Source organism: Ovis aries, chromosome 22, assembly GCF_016772045.2.
Source record: "Ovis aries strain OAR_USU_Benz2616 breed Rambouillet chromosome 22, ARS-UI_Ramb_v3.0, whole genome shotgun sequence".
Taxonomy (NCBI): domain Eukaryota; kingdom Metazoa; phylum Chordata; class Mammalia; order Artiodactyla; family Bovidae; genus Ovis; species Ovis aries.
Genome location: NC_056075.1, coordinates 33556340 through 33576650, shown reverse-complemented (window position 1 = coordinate 33576650; position 20311 = coordinate 33556340). Strand labels below are relative to the sequence as shown.

The 20311-nt window shown below is 46.1% G+C and overlaps 1 protein-coding gene across 3 annotated transcripts in view; it reads right to left on the bottom strand.

The window, feature by feature from the left end:
- The window catches only part of HABP2 (hyaluronan binding protein 2), a 35321-nt gene extending 24474 nt beyond the window's left edge, over nucleotides 1-10847 (bottom strand). For all 3 annotated transcript variants that reach the window (XM_004020203.5, XM_042239113.2, XM_042239112.1), the window contains exon 1: nucleotides 10666-10847. In XM_004020203.5, coding sequence (XP_004020252.3) covers nucleotides 10666-10734 — 69 coding nt within the window. In that variant the 5' untranslated portion in view covers nucleotides 10735-10847. The remainder of the gene's footprint in view (nucleotides 1-10665) is intronic.
- Nucleotides 10848-20311: the final 9464 nt, after the last annotated feature.

The following is a 20311-nucleotide window of genomic DNA, read 5'->3' as shown; positions in this document are numbered from 1 at the left end:
AATGGGGGAGAAGGAGGGGACAACTATAATCTCAGTTCACATTTATTAAGACCTGACAGCTGCCAAGGACTGTGTAAATGTTTTATGTGCCTTTTGTCTCTTTTATTGCACATAATCTTAGATAATTGGAGTACTATAATTATGTCCATTGTAGACGTTAAGTTACCGATAGTAACTCAGCTAGTAAATGCCAGAGCCAGAGTAGAATGGAGCCAGTCTTATGCCAGAGCCATTGTGTGAGGATGAGGGACCCACCGCCTGCAAGCTTGATAATGAAGAAAGTAGAAGAGCCGCCTAATCCTGAGAGAGGCAGGGCACTCAGTCTGGTGAAGAGACTGGGCCCCTGTCTTTGGAAAGTTTTTGCAGGTCCTACCCAGACTAGCTCAGACCCGGCAGACACAAAAAGGGCGGCTAGGCTCCAGGGACATCCAGGGTAGGGACAAAAGTCAGCTGGAGCCTCAGCCAGTTCACTGTGACAAACACATCTCAGCAAACATCTCCACCCAGATCGAAAGGCACACAAGCTACTGCCTGCTTCTTCCATCATGTGTATTCCCAGTCTCACCATGGCTGAGTGTTCACAACTGCCCCAGCTCCTCTGCGAGGGCTAGGAATGGCTAATTCTGGCACATGGAAAGGTAGACGTTTTGCAGTAGATTCAGTGAGACCCCTTGAGATCCAACTGCTGGTCCATCTCTAATCAGACTTTCACAATGGATCCATGCCTCAGGACTTTGGCCTTCCCCAGTTGGAAGGACTGATCCTGAAGCTGAAACTCCAACCTTTTGGCCACCTAATGTGAAGAACTGCGTCCTTGGAAAAGATCCTGATGCTGGGAAAGATTGAAGGCAGGAGGAGAAGGGGGTGACAGAGGATGAGATGGTTGAATGGCATCACTGACTCAATAGACATGAATTTGAGCAAGCTCCAGGAGTTGGTGATGGACAGGGAAGCCTGGCATGCTGCAGTCCACTGGGCCACAAAGAGACACAACTGAGCAACTGAACTGAACTGAACTAAACTGAGTTAGAAGCAAATTACTAGCAATGTTAACATCTCACCCCCTAACCCAGTCACCAGTGAGCATAATATGGTGTCTTCTAGGTTAAGGATGGTTGGGGGGAAGGTGGCAGGGGGGAGGGGGGCGCAGAGAGAGGGATCCTGTGACTTACAGCATAATCTTCTTGAGGGTAGAGGGCATTGTGGTCTGATCTCTTCTGTGCTATATTTAATCTAGTGATTATTTCAACACAGGCTCTTCCTCTACCTTTTACAATTCTAAACCTTCTAGAAAACAAAACAAAAAAGCAGAGACTTAAAGTCTGTGTTGATGGTCTCCAGGAATTAACTATTAGGACATTTTCTCAGAAGGCAGATGCCAAAGAATTGATGTTTTTGAACTATGCTGCTGGAGAAGACTCCTGAGAGTCCTTTAGATAGCAAGGAGATCAAACCAGCCAATCTTAAGGGAGATCAACCCTGAATATTCACTGGAAGGACTGATGCTGAGGCTGAAACTCCAGCATTTTGGTCATCTGATGCGAAGAGCCAACTCACTGAGAAGACCCTGATGCGGGGAAAGATCAAGGGCAGAAGGAGAAGAGGGGGTCAGAGAATGAGATGGCTGGACAGCATCACCGGTGCAGTGAACGTGAACTTGGGCAAACTCCGGGAGATGGTGAGGGACAGGAGGCCTGGTGTGCTGCTCCATGGTGTCGCAAAGTCAGACTCAACTGGGCGACTGAAGAGCTAGAACAACAGCAATATGTTCTCAAAGGACTGGGAAGCAGTAGAGCAAAGAGCTGGGGCTAGACCTGACCTTTGGGGCTAGAACCTTAGCTTAGAATGAGCCGATAGCAGAACAACCTTTCACCCGGCAGGTAAGATTGGAACTCATACCCTAGCCATCTCTTTCTCCTTGGATGTTCTTCCAAGCCCTGGTGGTAGACCAGATGTCACTACACACCAGGGAAGGATTTGCATTGCTCCCAAAGGCAGCTGGAGAGAACTGCATTGTGGTCATGTGAGGCTGCAGGGCTGGAAAGCGAGCCAGGGGCAGGAGTGCACAGCTCAGCAGGGCCTGTCCCCACTGCTGGAGCAAGGGCTCAGTGTTGGGGTACGAGGTGGAGGTGACAGAGGACAGGTGTTGCCAGTCACCATTCCAATTGCCGCCTCCCTCACACCATCCTTCTGTTCCAGCCCCTGCCGCAAACATAAGCTATGTCCTGAGATGAACAATTATGCAAAGCCTCAGCCATTTTTTAAAAATTGTAAAATATATACACCATACTATTTTTCATTCTAACCATTTTTAAGTATACCATTAAGTGGCATTAATTACATTCACAGTATTATGTAACCATCACCACTATCTATAGCCAAAACTTTTTCATCATTCCCAACATAGAAACTCTGTATCCATTAAATAATAACTCTCGAGCTTCCCTGGTGGTCCAGTGGTGAAGAATCCACCTTGCAATACAGGGAACACCGGTTCCAGCCCTGGTCTGGAAAGATTCCACGTGCTTTGGCATAAATGAGCCCAGGAGCCACAACTATTGAAGGCTTTGCAGCTATAGTCTGTGTTCTGCAACAAGAGAAGCCACCGCAACGAGAAGCCCCCACTCGCCAAGACTAGAGAAACCCCGTGCACAGCAATGAAGACCCAGCACAGCCAAAAAGAAAGAAATTAATTAAAAATGAAAAAATAACTCTTCCTTCCTCCTCCAAGCCCTCAGTAACCTTTATTGTACTTCGTCACTATGAATTTACCTATTCTAGGTACCTCATGTAAGTAGAACCATACAATCTGTGTCCTTCTATGACTGGCTTTATGTCACCACTATTCATAATATTTTCAAGCTTCATCCATATTGTAGCATACATCAAAATTTTGCTGCTTTTTATAGCTAAGTAGTATTCCATGGCATATCACAGTTTGTTTATCCACTCATCTGCTGATGGACGCTTGGGTTGTGATATCCTTTGCCTATATGAATAAGGCTGCTCTGAACATTGGTGTACACGTACCTCTTTGAGTCCCTAATTTCCATTCTTTGGGGTTGATATTAGAAGTGGAATTGCTAGATCACGTTGTAATTCTATGTTTAACTTTTTAAGAAGCCACCATGCTCTTCCACAGTGGCTGCACCATTTAACATTTCCACCAGCGAAAAAAGAGAGCTCTGATTTTTTCACATCCTCACCGATACTTGCTATTTGTCGTTTTTAAAGGGTCCCAGGCATCCTGATAGGTGTGAAGTGGTGCCACTCCGTCCTTTGTGGTCAAAGGAAATCTCATCCTTGCTTTAGCACATGAACAATCTATCCATTGCACATGCGCAATGCTATCCTAGCAGTGGCCTCACTGCGGCTTTGCTTTCATCTGGAGCTGGAGGGAAGGAGGGAAGGTCCTAATGGGAAAATTTGGGGCCAGAGGAGAAGCAGCAGCCAGTGGCCCCTCTGGGTGTCCTCCTCCTTGGGAGACTGGGCAAAGCCGCTTATAGGACCACAGTGATGAGCCAGGAGGTGAAGAGGAGCTGGCCCAGACCCTTTACATGCACAGGAGGAAGCTCAGGCCCAGTGGGATGATGCATTCCTGAAAGGACACGAGTGGATTGGGCCAGGGAGGAAGTCAAGGCCGGATCCCTTCACTCTGAGGCAGTCGCCTGTGCCCGACCCGGAGCCACTACAGCACCTCTGCTCAGTTAGCTGCGGACTGGACTGCACAGCATTTGCAGTCGGTTGCTCTTCACATGAGAATCCCTGGTGGCTCAGATGGTAAAGCATCTGCCTGCAATGCGGGAGACCTGGGTTCAATTCCTGGGTCTGGAAGATCCCCTGGAGAAGGAAATGGCAATCCACTTCAGCACTCTTGCCTGGAAAATCCCATGGACGGAGCAACCTGATAGGCTACAGTCCATGGGGTCGCAAAGAGTCGGACACAACTGATAAGCACTTGGTGAGAGATACTGGTGCAAATGGGTTATCGCAGGAGCTTGCAGGGAGAGGGCAGAAGGATCGGGCATGAGACCATCCAGTATAAGGAGGTTGGAGAAAAACACTTATTTCTGGATGCGATCATGCTCTTGGGAGCCCACTGAAATGGCAAATGAACGAAGAGAAGAGTGGGTTGGCCCTGTGTCTGAGGCCCACCACATGGGCACGAGCCCTGATATTCCCCTCCTCCACCAGTCAGTTCTCAGGAAAAGCCCAGGGCTTCCCAGGGAGGTAGACTTCCCTGGTGACTCAGATGATAAGGAATCCACCTGCAATGCAGGAGAACTGAATTTGATCCCTGGGTTGGGAAGATCCCCTGGAGAAGGGAATGGCAACCCACTCCAGTAACCTTGCCTGGAGAATTCCATGGACAGAGGAACCTGGCAGGCAGGCTATAGTCCACCGGGTCATAAGGAGACAGCTGCAACTGGGCAACTATCTCTTTCACTTTTTTCACTTTCCCAGGAAACTAACTTCCCACAAATGGGAACCAATTCCATCCCCGAAGCCGTCTTTACGTCTGTGTTTTCCCTGGTGTGGCATGTGAACGGCTGCTAGTATCCAAGTTGATTCGGGTGGTGCCTGGCCAGGGAGAGACATCACGCCAAAACATAGCGTGAGAAAGCCATTTACTTCTCAGTTTTACTGTAAACTCTCCCAATCCCATAACCAAGACAGACTTGGGTGGTGCTGGTAAGTCCTTCTCTGAAGTGAAGTGTTAGTTGCTCAGTCATGTCTGCCTCTTTGTGAGATCATGGACTGTAGCCCACCAGGCTCCTCTGTCCATGGAATTCTCCAGGCAATAATACTGGAGTGGGTTGCCATTCCCTTCTCCAGGGGATCTTCCCAACCCAGGGATCGAACCCAGGTCTATCTCATTGCGGGCAGATTCTTTACCATCTGAGCCACTCTTCCTAATCTTCCCTCCTACCAAGGAGAAAGCAGAGTTCTGCCTAGAGTTTTAGAATGACAGCTGTAGCCAGTTGGAATTCAATTCCTTTTCTTTGATTTTCCAATTTATAGTAGTGACAGTTTCCTTTCAAAATAAATCTATTCAGGTTGACAGAAAGTATTAAGAAACTAGTCAGGGCCTTGGCAAAATTTCTGAAGATGGATTCATTCATGACTAAAGTTTTGAAAGCCCTGAGCTAATGGGCTAGCCATCTAGCAAGACTTGATCCCTCTCGTGTTGGAAAGAAAAGCTTCAGGGATTGTTGGAGAAGCTCCCAGGTGGGAGTGACTTTTCCTCCTGCCTGAAGCTGCAGTCTGAGGCCACTGTCCCTCTGGGCACGTCCCATTCCACATCGAAAGTCTCAGTCGTTTCAGGGTAGTGCTTGTCGCAGCAACCTCTAACACGGAAGTTATGAATTTGGAACGAGCATCAAGCCGTCCTGGGTTTGAATCCCAGCTCTGTAACCTCACAGGGCAGCCATCTGTGCAGATTATTTTATTTCTTTAAAGCTTAGTTTGTTATCTGTAAAATGAGGATGACAGCAGTGCTTACCCCATGGGGCTGCGGGGAAGCTATACATGAGGTAATATAAACCACACAATGTCTGACACAGAGCAAAGACTTAAGAAGCTTAATAAATACTTGCTACAGTGATTATTAGCCACTGTTGTCAATATGTTAATTTTTTTTTTTTTTCCACATTGTGAAGTAATTGAAGAGAGCTTGCTCAGCACAAACTCTTCCTGGAATTTGTTCATTGGGTCACAAGCACGTCACACCAGCCCCTTCCCCCGATTTTTCCTGGGATCTTTGCCAAGTCCTAAGCCAGGAAACCTTGTTATATTAATTATGAAGAAAAAGCATGTTTTATTTAAAATCCCGGCTGCCAAATATTCTGCCATGCTGTTTCTCTGTGACAGCAGAATTGCTTTTGCATTTAGGAAACTCTAATGAATTGAAAATATAAATATATCTGTGCTTACACACACATACGATTTCCTGCGACCTGATTTCCCTAAATACCAGCGTACACTACCAAAGCTAATGAGTTGGACTTGTGCTTAAGATCAGGTTGTTTTTTTTATATATAAGTACATGCAGTGCAAATCAGTACTTATCTTTTCCATAAGACTTTGAATGGGTTACAGCATGAAGGAGGGATGTCTCCTATGCCTGAAAGAGACTGACATTCTGGAGCATTGAGGATTTGAAAAGGGCGGTTTGTGTCTTCTCGTCAAAGCCCTTGTTTGGTCCTGGGGGCCATGTGGTTATGGATTCTTGAATTAATCAGACAAGGAGCCCTGTTACTTGACCACCCGAAACTGACTCTAATATTTCAGCATCCAGTGTTTCTGAACAATAATCAGACAAGCCTGCTCTCTGTGTTTCTTTCCTTGTTTGTCTCTCTCTTTCCAAGGTAGAACTGGACAGTAAATGTACACCCATTGAACAGAGACAGTGTCAAAAGTAGAGCATGCTGGGACCTGGGGGACCTGGGGTCTTCAGTTTCTAATACCAGAAGCAGTAGTTCCTTGTCCCCTCGGTGTCATATAAGAATGGAAGCCTGTGTTACTAGAATGTCTGATTTTCAGGAAAAGCTGGGATCTGTATTATTATATGAAGTGTCCTGATTCTCAAATGTCACCAGCAATCGAAAGGAAATGAAAACACTCTTCAGGTTGAACTTTTACCTGCCAAATAAAACATGGGCTGTGAGCAACATGTATCCCAAGCCACAAATTTGCAACCTCCTGTCTGTGCAGATATTTTTGTGACTCTCTACCTAAGAGGATTGTGGAGCCCTAGAGTTCTTGAGTTTAAATTCTGGGGTTTAAAAAGCTAATAAATGGGAGCAAATATGCATTTTAATTGCAAAGCCTCCTGTTGAGGATGAGCTGAGATAAACAGGGCAAGCCTGACAAGCCTTGTCCTCTAGCTTCTGACCCTGGAAGAAGTCAAATTGCATTAAAGCTGAGCCCAGGGGCTCCCCAAGTCACCCTGAGAACCGCAGCAGGAAAAGAAGTCAAAGCCTAGGAACAATGCACATAGTCGAGCAAACCTCCTGTGATGGGTGAGGAGTTAGGACAGAGCGGCGTCTCAGTTCTGGCTGGGAAGTTAGGTCACCTCTGGGCTTGTTTCTCCTTCAGAAAACGGGAATAACAACACGAGATGTCCTGGGGATTTCGTTGTTGTCCTTTAGTCGCTCAGTTGTGTCCAACTCTTTTGCACCCCCGCGGACTATAGCCCACCAGGCTTCTCTGTCCGTGGAATTTCCCAGGCAAGAATACTGGAGTGGGTTGCCATTTCCTACTCCAGGGAATCTTCCCGACCCAGGGATTGAACCTGATTCTCTTGCACTGGCAGGCATTCTGTACCACAGAGCCACCAGGGCAGCCCCTGTGCTGGGGACAGGTGTTCAACACTGACAGGCAAGGGAAAACAAATCTAGACCAGACCAGGAAGACACTATGAAGGATTCCCTGGAATCTGTGGCAATATTTGACCACGCTTTTTTTTGGATCATGATACCTGAATATAAACCTAAGTTACAGATGAGCCCCCAGAGAAGTCATCATAATATTTGTGGTATGTTCTGGAAGCATAGGCGGGTTTCGGGGCATCTCTCCAGTGGCCAGCAATGAGAGACCTGTAACTGCTTTTGTTTAAACTTTCAGAGGCACATGGAATCTGTGCCTGAAGCTTTACCCAGCAACGGGCCCCTGGTCTAAAAGCCCCGCATCCCTATAGGAAGGATCATACCCCTAAGGCTATATGTTGTTGTTTAGACACCAAGTTGTGTCTGACTGTATTGCGACCTCATGGACTGTAGCCTCGCCATGTTCCTCTGTCTATGGGATTTCCCATGCAAGAATACCGGAGTGGATTGCCATTCCTTTCTCCAGCGGATCTTCCTGACCCAGGGAACAAACCCGGGCCTCCTGCATCGCAGGCAGATTCTTTACCATCTGAATCACCAGGGAAGCCCCCCTAAAATTCGTTACTCAGTTGTGTCTGACTCTTTGTGACCTCATGGACTATAGCCCACCAGGCTCCTCTGTCCAAGGAATTCTCCAGGCAAGAATACTGGAGGCTGCATGGACCAAAGAAATCTCATCCTTAGCCAGGGCCCCAGGCAAGAGACCTTATCCAGACAGATGGAAACGAGCCGTAGTCTAAGACTCAGCTCTGCCGCCTCCTAGTTTGAGAACACGTTCCTCAGTTTCCTGATCTGCAAAGTGGGAGCAATAACAGTACTTCTTTCTTTTCTTTTTAAACTTTTTATTTTGTGTTGGAGCATAGCTGATTAACAATGCTGTGATAGTTCCAGGTGGACAACCAGGAGACTCAGCCAAACATGTACACGTACCCATTCCCCCGCATATTCCCCTCCCGTCCAATCTGCCACATACCATTGAGCAGAGTTCTCTGTGCTATACAGTAGGGACTTGGTTATCCATTTTAAATATAGCAGTGTGTACATGTCCATCCCAAACTCCCTAACTATCCCTTCTCCCCATTCTTCCCCCTGGCAGCCATAAGTTCATCCTCTAAGTCTGTGAGCCTATTGCTGTTTGTTAAAAAAGTTTATTGGTATCATTTCTTTTTAGATTCCATGTATAAAAGATGCAATATGCTATTTATCCTTCTCTGTTTGACTTATTTCACTCAGTATGACAATGTCTAGGTCTATCCATGTTGCTGCAAACGGCATTATTTCATTCTTTCTTCTGGAGAACTCAAGGACCAATCCCTCAAAAGCACAGCGCTCGGCACACAGGATTTCTCATTAAATGGCAGTTTATTCTTATTTTACCTACACTGGGGCAGGAGAAGCCACCCTGTCCATCTGACTTTGTGGTTCCTTTCTTCCTGGTGATGTCTCAGACTCTCTAAACATCTGAGTGAGTTGGCCACTTTCCCCAGTATCTCTGTATTGGCCTATGGAATGCAAGCCACTCTCCCAGTCACCTGTCTGGCAGGTATCTGGAGTAAGAAAACATTCCAAAGCCCTGAATCCTCTCTTTGGAATTGACTAAGCTTGTTGCCTAAAGGCTAGTTCTCATATTTTCTCTTTTATCCATTATTGACTTACAATTTCATTGCTAACCCTAAAAATTCACTAGGGCTTGCAAAATAAGAATTTGGGGAGACCGTTATCTTTTGCTGAACTTCAAACAGACTGCATCCACTCTCTTCCTTGCCTGCAAATTTTAAGATTTAATTTCTTCTGAGTGGTACTTTCCCTGGACCCTTTGTGAGTCTCTGATAATTTCCATCGCTTTTCTCTAGACCTGTGCTATTTCTGTAGGGTCTTAGCCTCAGACATTCAATAGCAATCAGTGATGTAGAGGGTTTGATAACGACTGATCACTCCAGCCACACTACACACACACACACACATACACAAGTTATCAGTGGAAAAGAAAATTCTTTCCGAGATGAGTCATTGGCAGCTTAATATGGTACCAAGGTAGGTGTCCGTGTACAATTTATGAAAAGGGGAGGAGAAGCTGCTGTTTTGAAGGCATGCTAATCAGAAAGCCTAGAATCTAATCTGCTTCCTACAGGAAAAGCTCTATGGAGTGAAACTTGAAATAAAATGCAAAGGTATTTGATATGATGACTGTTATTTCAGTTCTCATCCCTTTCTTGTACGTTACTCACCACCCCCCTCCACCCTAACAAAGGTGAGCCTTCTTTGATTTTTATAAAGAACTCATGTTCACTTTGGAAATTTCAAGGGAAAAGAGCTCACATTTATTGAAAGCCACATGCATTGCCCCGCTTAATCAGTCACGACCCTCTGCAAATCTGGGGGAGATTATCAGTTGGTTTGCAGTAGAGAAAACTGAGGTTCACAGAGATGATGTTATTTGCACAAGGTTCCACACCCAGAATGTGGCAAAGCTGAGATTCAAACCCTGGCTTCCAAGCCCACACTCCCACCTCAGACCACCTCCAGCATGGAACTTAAGAGGTGTGAGGTCTGGTGAGGACCCCTCTCATATGCCCACAGACCCAGCTAACACTCTTGGACTACAAGGGCACGAAACAGGAGCAGACACCACCACACCTCATCTGCTCCCCAATGTCTTGAATCCCCCATGTAAGACCCCCCAATGTCACTTTCCTGCTCCACTCACCACGACCTCCTAGGCCCCTGCTCACCTCTGTGCCCTGTCAACTACAGCCACAGTCACAGGTTGATGCGAGAAAAAGTCCTGCTTGCGAAGCTTCTCTCCAAATTCGATCCATTTAAGTAAAGCTGTTGCCAGCAGGATCCTCCTCTAGGGTTAAAGTAGGGGGATTCTTACCCTGATGTCCCCCAAAGAAGCTGGAGAACCGGGTATGCGTGCCAGCATGTACAGAGAAAGAGTTGGTAGCTTTCAGTGGCTTCCCAAAGGGATCTCTGGGTTCATATCAGACAAAACATGCTGCCTCAGTGGATTTTTTGGCTCCGATTCCCTTAGTCGGAAGGTGTTCATGGAGACTGCTCCAAGATGGCGCAAGTCAATTGCATGGCTTCTTAGAACTGGCCACTTAATAGCAACCGACACGAAAGACCTGCATTAGCGCTTGAAATCAGGACATATTCGACCTGGCAACAGCAGTCTTTCACAACTCAAGTTTCTCATTGCTCCTGGCCCAGCTGGTCTGGTCTTCCTGATAACCTCAGAGCCTCTCAACACCAGATATTTGAAAAGAACACTTACCCCGAAGGCTGTCTTTCCCGCCAGAACCATTAACAGGAGAACATGGAGATCAGACATTCTGGCAAACATCTTTGTAGTTTAAGAACTCTTGTTTTGCTCTAAATACAATTTCTTTTGTTGTCTCTGCCTTTGGGGGGGAGGGGGGAATGTCAGTCTCCCAGGATTCAGGAACAAATGAAGAGGATGCAAATTATTAACTAGGCATCAAATACTGTTTAATGTTTAATGTTTTGCAAACCAACTATCTTGATTAAACAAATGGTAACTTTGGGGCTGGGCTGAGTCATGGGGTTGGTTTCTTTTCTGGAGAGAAAGTCTCCAAAGAAAGCAGCAGAGATAAAGTGCCCCTGGCTCCTGGGGGTGGGGGCGGGATTGCCAAGGGTTCAGTGCAGAAGTCCCCACAGTTCACTAGCATCTCGGTTGCAGGATAAAAGCCTGGCCAGAGTGAGGCTCCTGCCACAGGCCTCTGACACTGCTGACTCGAGCAGAATGTTAATAGAGATCTGATTCATCAAATCGCAAACAGAATTAAGGCATGGATAGGCTCCTAATAACATCACGCTTTATATTCATGAAAGATAAATTAAAGGATGCAAAACTGCTATTGACAAACATTGATTCCAGGCCCTTTGAAGCATTCCCCACGATTGCTTGTTGGCTTCAAAGTTTTCTTTTAAATTTCATTACATAAGGCTTTAACTTTTTAATTATTTTTTTTTCCGTTTCATTAGAGTCTTTCTTTGATCAAGAGAGGGGAAAAAGTGCCCATGGTGCTCATATCTGGGGCCAATTGTTTCTTACACTCCTTTTTCACCTACGCTGATTGCAGGTAGCATCATAAAGCAACAGTTGCCTGTGAAGCATGGGTGCTCTTGGATACAATTGATCTCTTTAATAGGCATCATTGTGAGCTTCTGTAAACACCTAGCTGCCCACAATAATCTATGCAAGGGCTCCAGGAATCCTCTCATCTGAGTCCTAAATCCAGGGTCTAAAATCCTGCTGATGACCAAGGCAGGTGCTCACCTGGCTCACCTGTTCACCCATCTGCCATCCCTACTTGGACATGCGCTTAGGCCCCTGTGTGGCTGCTTCTACCCTCAGAAGCCAGGTTGCTGGTCATGGAGGGCCCCATAGGTAGTAGCCCAGGAGAAGACCAAAGTCAGTGCCCCAGTCATGAGAAAGATGGTCCTTGAAGAGCAAACCATCGAAAAAGAGCAAATTACCAAAAAAATGACAAACCGTAATTTGTCTTCTGCTCACTTGTGTTTTCTCCACTCTGTTTTAGGCAGACAGCAATTCATTCCCGGTCAACATTCATCAAATCCCTATAAGACAAGCACAGTTTCCCGGGAAAGATCTCTAATCTTCCCCTATTCATCCCCAATCTTTCTCGCTTGCTCACTCAGTTGTGTCCGACTCTTTGATCCTATGGGCCGAAGTCCACTAGGCTCTTTTGCCCATGAAATTTCCAGGCAAGAATACTGGAGTGGGCTGCCATTTCCTACTCCAGGTGGTCTTCCTGACCCACGGATTGAACCATGTCTCCTGAGTCTGCTGCACTGCAGGCAGATTCTTTACTGCTGAGCCACTGGGAAAGTCCCAGCCTTATTCCACTCCTAACTCTTATCCTAACTCCAATGCTGATCACTCTTTAGCAAATTCATTTAGGTACCCATCTAGTTAATCCAACTTTCCAATGTCAGCCCAAACATTACTTCTTTCTAAAATTTTTTTTTATTATTTTTTTTCTACCTAATTTTATTTACTTATTTATTTTTGGCTGTCCTGGATCTTCGCTGGTTTACGCGAGTTTTCTCTAGTTGCAGTGAGCAGGGGCTACTCTTTGTAGTGGTGTGCCGGCCTCTCACTGTGGTGGCTCCTCTCATTGCGGAGCACAGATTCTAGACACCTGGGCTTCAGTAGTTGCAGCATGGGGGCTCAGAATTGTGGCACATGGGCTCTGTTGCTCTGCAGTGGAATCCTCCCAAATCAGGGATCTACTGGGCCACCAGGGCTGTCCCAAACATTATTTCCTCAAAAGCCCTACGTGCGTTTTTCTTTCACAACACTTATCAAGGTTGCAATTGCATACCTATATTACTCTTCCATTAATATTTGTTTCCCTACCGCCCCCACTGGACTGAAAACTTGTGTGGTAGGCACTCTGTTTTGTTCATCATTGGATTCTTTGCAGGGATGCCTGGCACTTGCCTGGCTTGTGATAGGCATTCAATAGATACACCATGAATGAATGAGGAAAGGAATAACCACCTTCTTACAGTGACAGCTGGACACTTTTTAACCCAGGCACCATAGATAGCATAGCCAACTCAACGTGAAAAGGAAAACTGGGAATGAAAAAAAAAAAGGCAAAGCATTGGTACACTTGTAAATATCCTTCAATTTATTCATGGACACTACATGAATATTCATCAGCTACCCACTGATGATCTGCTGTGAGCAAGCGTTGGCCACACTGGGACAGGAGAGTTGGACATGAACTTTGCTCTTAGGAACTTTCTTGCTGGAAGAGTCGGACACGACTGAGCAACTGAACTGACTGAACTGAAGGGAGAGTTAGGCAGACCGTGAAAGGGTAAGCAAGTTAATTTTAATAAGTGGAAGAAAAGAAGAAGTCTGGAAAAGAATGGAACAAGGTGATCGGACAGAAATCTTTGCGAGTGGGAGCCTTCCATAGACTGTGAGGTGGCGATGGTAGTGACAGTGGCTAAGTGGGTCATTGTAGGGTGTAGACAGCGTTACTGGTTATCTGGTCATGGAGCAAGGGTCAAAGAGGCAGTGAGCACAAAGAGGTTGCGGCTCTCCAGACTCAGAGCTGGAGCCTTCATAGTATCAGCTCAGACTGTAAAAGGCGGAAATGGACATTTCAGACAAGTCGAATCACTGAATCACCCACGTGACATACGCTTTTCTTTTAACCTCCACGGCCTCATGTGAACTAGCGACCTTCTGACTTTGTGGAGAGATTCCCAGAAAACAAATCAGAAGCTTTTCTTCCTGTGTCAACAGGAAGTGACCTGGTGAGTCTGTTGTTCACCTTCATTAATAGAATCTGGATTCATTTCCCTGACATGTACCCTTCCTTTTATCTCAAGCAAAAAGTGGACAATTGTGCTCTTTGTGTGATAACTGCAGGCCTCCCACATATTGTCTCAGTTCCCTAAAGTTTTGTTATCACAACAGTGTGAAACCGAATAAACTTCTGCTTGTAGCCCTGAAAGACAGAATTCTAGAGAAGATGCTTAATCCTTTTAATTTGGTGGGACAAAAGGCCTAGTTTATCATGTGATATGGCTTTATCGGGGAAGTTGAATCAAGCCTATCTGCGATCTCTGTTTTTTAAGTCCAAACACATGAGACTTCACCTCTCATCCCGGCGGAGGTTTCAGATGTGATCAAGTCAATCTATTCTCTAGCGCTCTGGGGGCTGTTTTCTCACGTGTAGGGTTACATGTTGCTGGTGAGAATGTCTGTCCTGCCCCGGGAGGCCTTGGGACTCTGGTTCTCTAGCAGGCTGGTTCTTCCACCCTAAGGGAAGTAGCCCTCATAAAATGCCCTTGCTGGAGACCCAGCCTTTGATGGACTGGGTTACATGACATCTGTTGGGCCTGCACTGACCTGCTTCATGTTTGCTATTTACAAGTAACAGCTCTTCCTGCTAGGCCTTCAGTACGGGGAGGTAGCGGGCATGGGGGTAAGAACAGCAGCCCAGACTTGAAATTGACCTGAGCTCTGGCTCAGCCACATCTCTGCTTTGGACAGTGGGCCAATCATTTACTCCCTCCAAGTCTCAGTTTCCTCATCTGTGAAATAGGGATGCTGTGGCTCCTCCCTCATGGCATCACCGTGAAATATACATGAGAGAATAAAGGTAAGGCATTGAATGCAGTGTCTGGCATAAAGCAGACTTTGCAAAACACACTGGCTTTAGTATCAGAAAAGTACTTTCATAGGATGCTACTTGCTGAGCCCCCAGATCCTCAGAGATGAAAGGACCTGTGTTCAGTGAATCTAATCCCCAACCCAGGGACAGAATGACTGTATCCTCGGGAGGACTCTTGTCTTACTGTTCTCTCTAGCACAGGGGTCAAAAAACTTCTGAAAGTGCTAGATAGTAAAAATCTTAGTTTTTTTCTAGACTCCCAGTTTATGTTTTGAATCTTCAGTTCTGCCATTTTTACACAGAAGCAGCTGCAGCTAACTCATCCAGCACTCCCCATGGTTCTGTATCCACAGATTCAACCAACCACAGATCAAAAATGTTTTTTTAAAAAATTCTAGACAATTCCAAAAAGCAAAATTTGAATTTGCTGCTTGCTAGCAATGATCAATAGCATCTACAATGATAGCATCTACAATTATTTAGTTTGTGCAAGTTCTGAGAGTTGGTGATGGACAGGTAAGCCTGGCATGCTGCAGTCCATGGGATTGCAAATAGCTGGACATGACTTAGCGACTGAACTGACTGACTGACAGCTATTTATATAGCATGCTCTTTGTATTAACCACTGAAATGGTTGGATGGTATCACCGATTCAATGAATATGAATTTGGGAAAACTCCAGGAGAAGGTGAGGGACAGGGAAGCCTGGTGTGCTGCAGTCCACAGGTCACGAAGAGTCAGAAATGACTTGGTGACTGAACAACAACATTTATATTAGATATTATAAACAATCTAAAGATGATTTAGAGTATACAGGAGGATACGTGTAGGTTTTATGTAACTACTACACCATTTTTTATAGGATACTTGAGCATCTATGGATTTTGTTATCCACAGAGGGTCCTAGAACCAATCCTCCCCAGACACTGAGCGATGATGGTACTAATGCCAACAGCAAGACTATGTTTCAATAAAACCGTATTTACAAAAAAGAGCACCACAGTCATGGACTACGACCCTAGGAGAGAGCCCTGAAGATGAGGCCAGAGCACTGCACAACTGGAGGGGCCCTGGAAAAAATGGAGACACTTGGGTAAACGTGGGAGGGGCCCCGGGCTGATGACATCGCTGTCCTCAGAGTGTTTGGTGGTGGCGGTTTAGTTGCTAAGTCTTGTCTGACTCTTGCAACCCCACTGACTCCGGGCTCCTCTGTCCATGGGATTCTCCAGGCAAGAATACTGGAGTGGGTTGCCATTTCCTTCTCCAGGGAATCTCTCCAATCCAGGAATCGAACCCGGGTCCCCTTCATTGCAGGTAGATTCTTTACCAACTGGGCTACGAGGGAAGTCAGAGTGTTTACTCAGAAATTATTCCTCCCAAATCCCAGAATCATCAGAACTTCTTTGTGGGGTGGGGGGGACTAAAGATCATTTGTCATTCCTTCTACAAGAAGTTATTGAGCACCTACTATGTGCCAGATGACAGACCAGGTGCCGGCTTCATGGAGTTACATTCCCAGGACCATCCCCGCTCAGAGTCACGTGGCCGATCTTTGGCTAAATTCTTCAGGTCATCCCTAATCACAGACGACATCCTGCAGGGACGTGTCCTTGCTCCTTCCTGTTGTTCCTGAAGACATCTGCCTGATCCATTCACTATCAGGGGCACTCTCTTTTGGGGGGATGGGTGATGGCTTGTTGACTTGTCATGGGGCAGTAACTTTCCCCCAGTCTACCTCATACCCCCTACCATGGTCTAGTATGTTCAGGTCATTGTAAACTTGTTGATACCACATACCCCATTCTCTGACCTGAAAGATACTAGGGTGCCACCCACCTTGTTTGTGAAAAGAAACCAGCATTTATGGAGCAGTTTTTGTGTCACAGGTGCTTTTACAATCTTGAGCTCATACAGTTTGTGTAACTACCCTGCAAGGTGATTTGGTCCATTTTGCAAATAAAGAAACTCAAGAGACTCAGAGAGGTTAAACACAGCGCCTAGGGTCACAGATCTTGAGGCAGAGCCAGGTCTGAAGCTCTTCCTACCCTACTGCATGGACTGGAGACTCTTGGGGTGCTGGTTTTGCCCTTAACCCCGAGCCACATTGGAACTTATTGATGAAAACAACATGTCTAAAAGCAGAGGTTGCCCCATTGCCTCACCAATTTCCATGTTCGCGTCTTCCTTACAATTACTTATTCTTAGGGATGGCACTGTTGCCACCAGCAATAGCAGCCATTTGTTTTAGGTTGGGTTTCCTGGGAGACAGAGATGTTGAGATCTGAGGGCAGGGAGTCTGTTGGGAAGTACTCTTAGGACCAACACCCATGAGGAGGGAGGGAGGCAGAGGGAAAGGCTGTGCTGTAAGGCAGTCACAACAGAGACCCATTTCACGAACTGCTCCGGAGCTGGGATGGCCTTCAGCATTGTCCTGCCATGAGCCAAGGGGACTGGGACTTTGTACTGGGACCATCTTGTCATGGGAAGGGGGTGAACCCTGGAAAAGAGGGCTGAGCTTGGGCAAGGCAACCCTGGTTAAGAGTAACTCTCAGAGAGGAACTCAGCTGAGAGCCCCTGGCAGCCAATATCTGTCCTCTGAGAGAAAGGGGACTTCATTTGGGAACTGGGGATCTGGTGGTACCCTCCAGAACACCCACTTCAACCATCATTAACTGGGAATTTACCCTATATCCCTCAGGTCAAATATCCAATTCAGGAAACCTGAATGGCCCGGTCAAGTTCTGAATGAGCATCTCTAGTCAATACTTGGTCTAGTCAGGGATGGCTGGACCCACAAACATGGGCACACTGATCCGGATCCATGGGATAGACAGTGACAGATGTTTAGTTGAGCTAATCAATATCAAGGAGAAAACCAGAATGCTGTTATAGGAACCATAAATTCTACATAGTTATTAAGCAAGCCAAGTTACAAATTGATAGCTAAGCTCCCTGTTGGCCAAAGGAAACTGAAAGCCCTGATCATTTGGCATCATTTTCATGATACTTAAATCAATTTCATAAGAAAAATTAAAAAGAATTCCCAAGACCAATTCCAGGTCAAATTTTTTTTTTTTAACCTTATGATCTGATGAACACAAGTGGGAGTTAAGTAAACGGGATGGTGAAACTCATGGTCTCTCTGATGATTTGAAGTTCACGTGGTCTGCCAGCATCACCCGTGAAGGGTCTCTGTCATGCCAAACCAAGAGTCTGGATGAACCCATGACATGGATTTGCTTCTTTCTCTCAGAAGCAGGTGTTGAGTCTCTAGCAGATAGTAGGTGTCCAAGAAATGCCAGTTGGAGGACAGGAAGAATCAACAGCTTTTCCCAATCCTCTCCATTTTAGAAAATGGCATCAGTGTACACATGACTTTCCAAGTTCGAAATTTGGAAATCAGCATTTGTCTCTCCCTCTCCTTCCTCAATCCCAAAACATCAGTATGTTTCTACCTCCAGAATGCATCTCAAATCCTTCCAGTACCGCCCACCCTAGGCTAAGCATGCCTGATCTCCTGCCTAATCTCTTGCAAAAGCCCCTTTACTGCTTTTTCTGTCTTCACTCCTGCTGCTGCTACTGCTGCTGCTAAGTCGCTTCAGTCGTGTCCAACTCTGTGCGACCCTATAGATGGCAGCCCACCAGGATCCCCCGTCCCTGGGATTCTCCAGGCAAGAACACTGGAGTGGGTTGCCATTTCCTTCTCTAATGCATGAAAGGGAAAAGTGAAAGTGAAGTCGCTCAGTCGGATCCGACTCTTAGCGACCCCATGGACTGCAGCCCACTCCTCTTAAATTCATTCTCTACCATATAACAGTATGTCTTGTAGAAAACGGATTTCCAGGTGGCACAGTGGTAAAGAATCCACCACCACTGCAGAAGATGCTAGACTAGGGTTTGATCCCTGGGTTGGGAAGATCCCCTGGAGTAGGAAATGACAACCCACTCAAGCATTCTTGCGTGGAAAATTCTGTGGACAGAAGAGCCTGGTGGGATACAGTCCATGGGGTCACAAATGTTGGACACGACTGAGCATATACGCACCACTGTTGTAGAAAAGCCTAATCCAGATTACGTCATGCCCCTGCTTAAAACTCTTGGGTATTTTCTTTTTGCACTTAGAATGAAAGCCAAAATTCTTACTGAGATACTGTTTGATCTGGCCTCATTGTGGGTTCTTCTCAGACACACAGTATTCTCTGTTCCTCTCAGACACAGTATTCTCCAGAAGACCACGTGACTGTCGTGTTTATTGGCCTAACTTATCCTCTGCCCCAGAGTCTGGTATCAGTTCAGTTCAGTTCAGTTCAGTCGCTCAGTCATGTCTGACTCTTTGCAACCCCATGAATCGCAACACACTAGGCCTCCCTGTCCATCACCAACTCCCAGAGTTCACTCAGACTCACATCCATCGAATCCGTGATGCCATCCAGCCATCTCATCCTCTGTCGTCCCCTTCTCCTCCTGCCCCCAGTCCCTCCCAGCATCAGAGTCTTTTCCAATGAGTCAACTCTTGTCATGAAGTGTCCGAAGTATTGGAGCTTCAGCTTTAGCATCATTCCTTCCAAAGAAATCCCAGGGTTGATCTCCTTCAGAATGGACTGGTTGGATCTCCTTGCAGTCCAAGGGACTCTCAAGAGTCTTCTCCAACACCACAGTTCAAACGCATCAATTCTTCAGCACTCAGCCTTCTTCACAGTCCAACTCTCACATCCATTGGTATGGTGTGTCAGTATTTATCCATTGGCTGAATGGGTGAATGGATTGGTGAAGAGACAGTGGGCAGCCATGCCAGATCAGATGCCAGAAGCCTCTCTTTTGGCAAGGGGTCACCATGGACTCCAAATCCAGAGCTCCTTCCCTCTTGCCAGAGGGATCCCTGGTCTTTGGTTATTGGTAGTTCTGGCTCCTGTGATCTATAAGGTTTGGAAAAATGTAAAACCACTGAGATGCAGTAAAACTGTATACCCTCCAAACACAATGCAACCCATTAAGTATTAAACACCTCAAGGTCTTCACACAACAGCTGATCTATTTGTGCTTCTTTCCTTTCTTTAGTCTTTCACTGAGGCTTCGACCTTTCCTCTTTCATTTTAAATCTCCTCTGTTCAGTGGCTGTCTATGGCAGAGAGTGTATTTTTCCCCCAATCTCTCCCATTCCATCAATCAGCTCTACAGAAACACAGTATGCCCCTTGACTCTCCAGCCTCGCAAAGAGCTGTCACCTGGGCTGTGTAATGCTTCTTACTCTAAGTGCATCTTTGATTTATTAGACATTTTTGAATAAAATTCTGCATACATTTTACATGTTGGAAGGTTTCTCCACCCTTCAACATAACAGAAAGCTTGAAAGAGAAGTGGGATCTTGATCCTTGGGTGTTCTTTTCTGTATAGACTTGCCAATATTCTGAATAGAGGGTGCAGTTATATTTTCAAAATCCTTTTCTCTTTAGGGGAAGGCAGACCTCTGAACACGTCTCCAAAATGTATATCTTCTAGACCCTGCGTGACATTGACATCTTTCCAAAGCACATTTTCTTTCTCTTTTAATTTAGTGTGAAAGTGAAAGTCACTCAGTTGTGTCTGACTCTTTGCCACTATATGGTCTACAGAATTCTCCAGGCCAGGATGCTGGAGTGGGAAGTCTTTCCCTTCTCCAGGGGATCTTCCCAACCCAGGAATTGAACCCAGGCCTCCTGCATTGCGGGTGGATCCTCTACCAGCTGATCCACCAGGTTT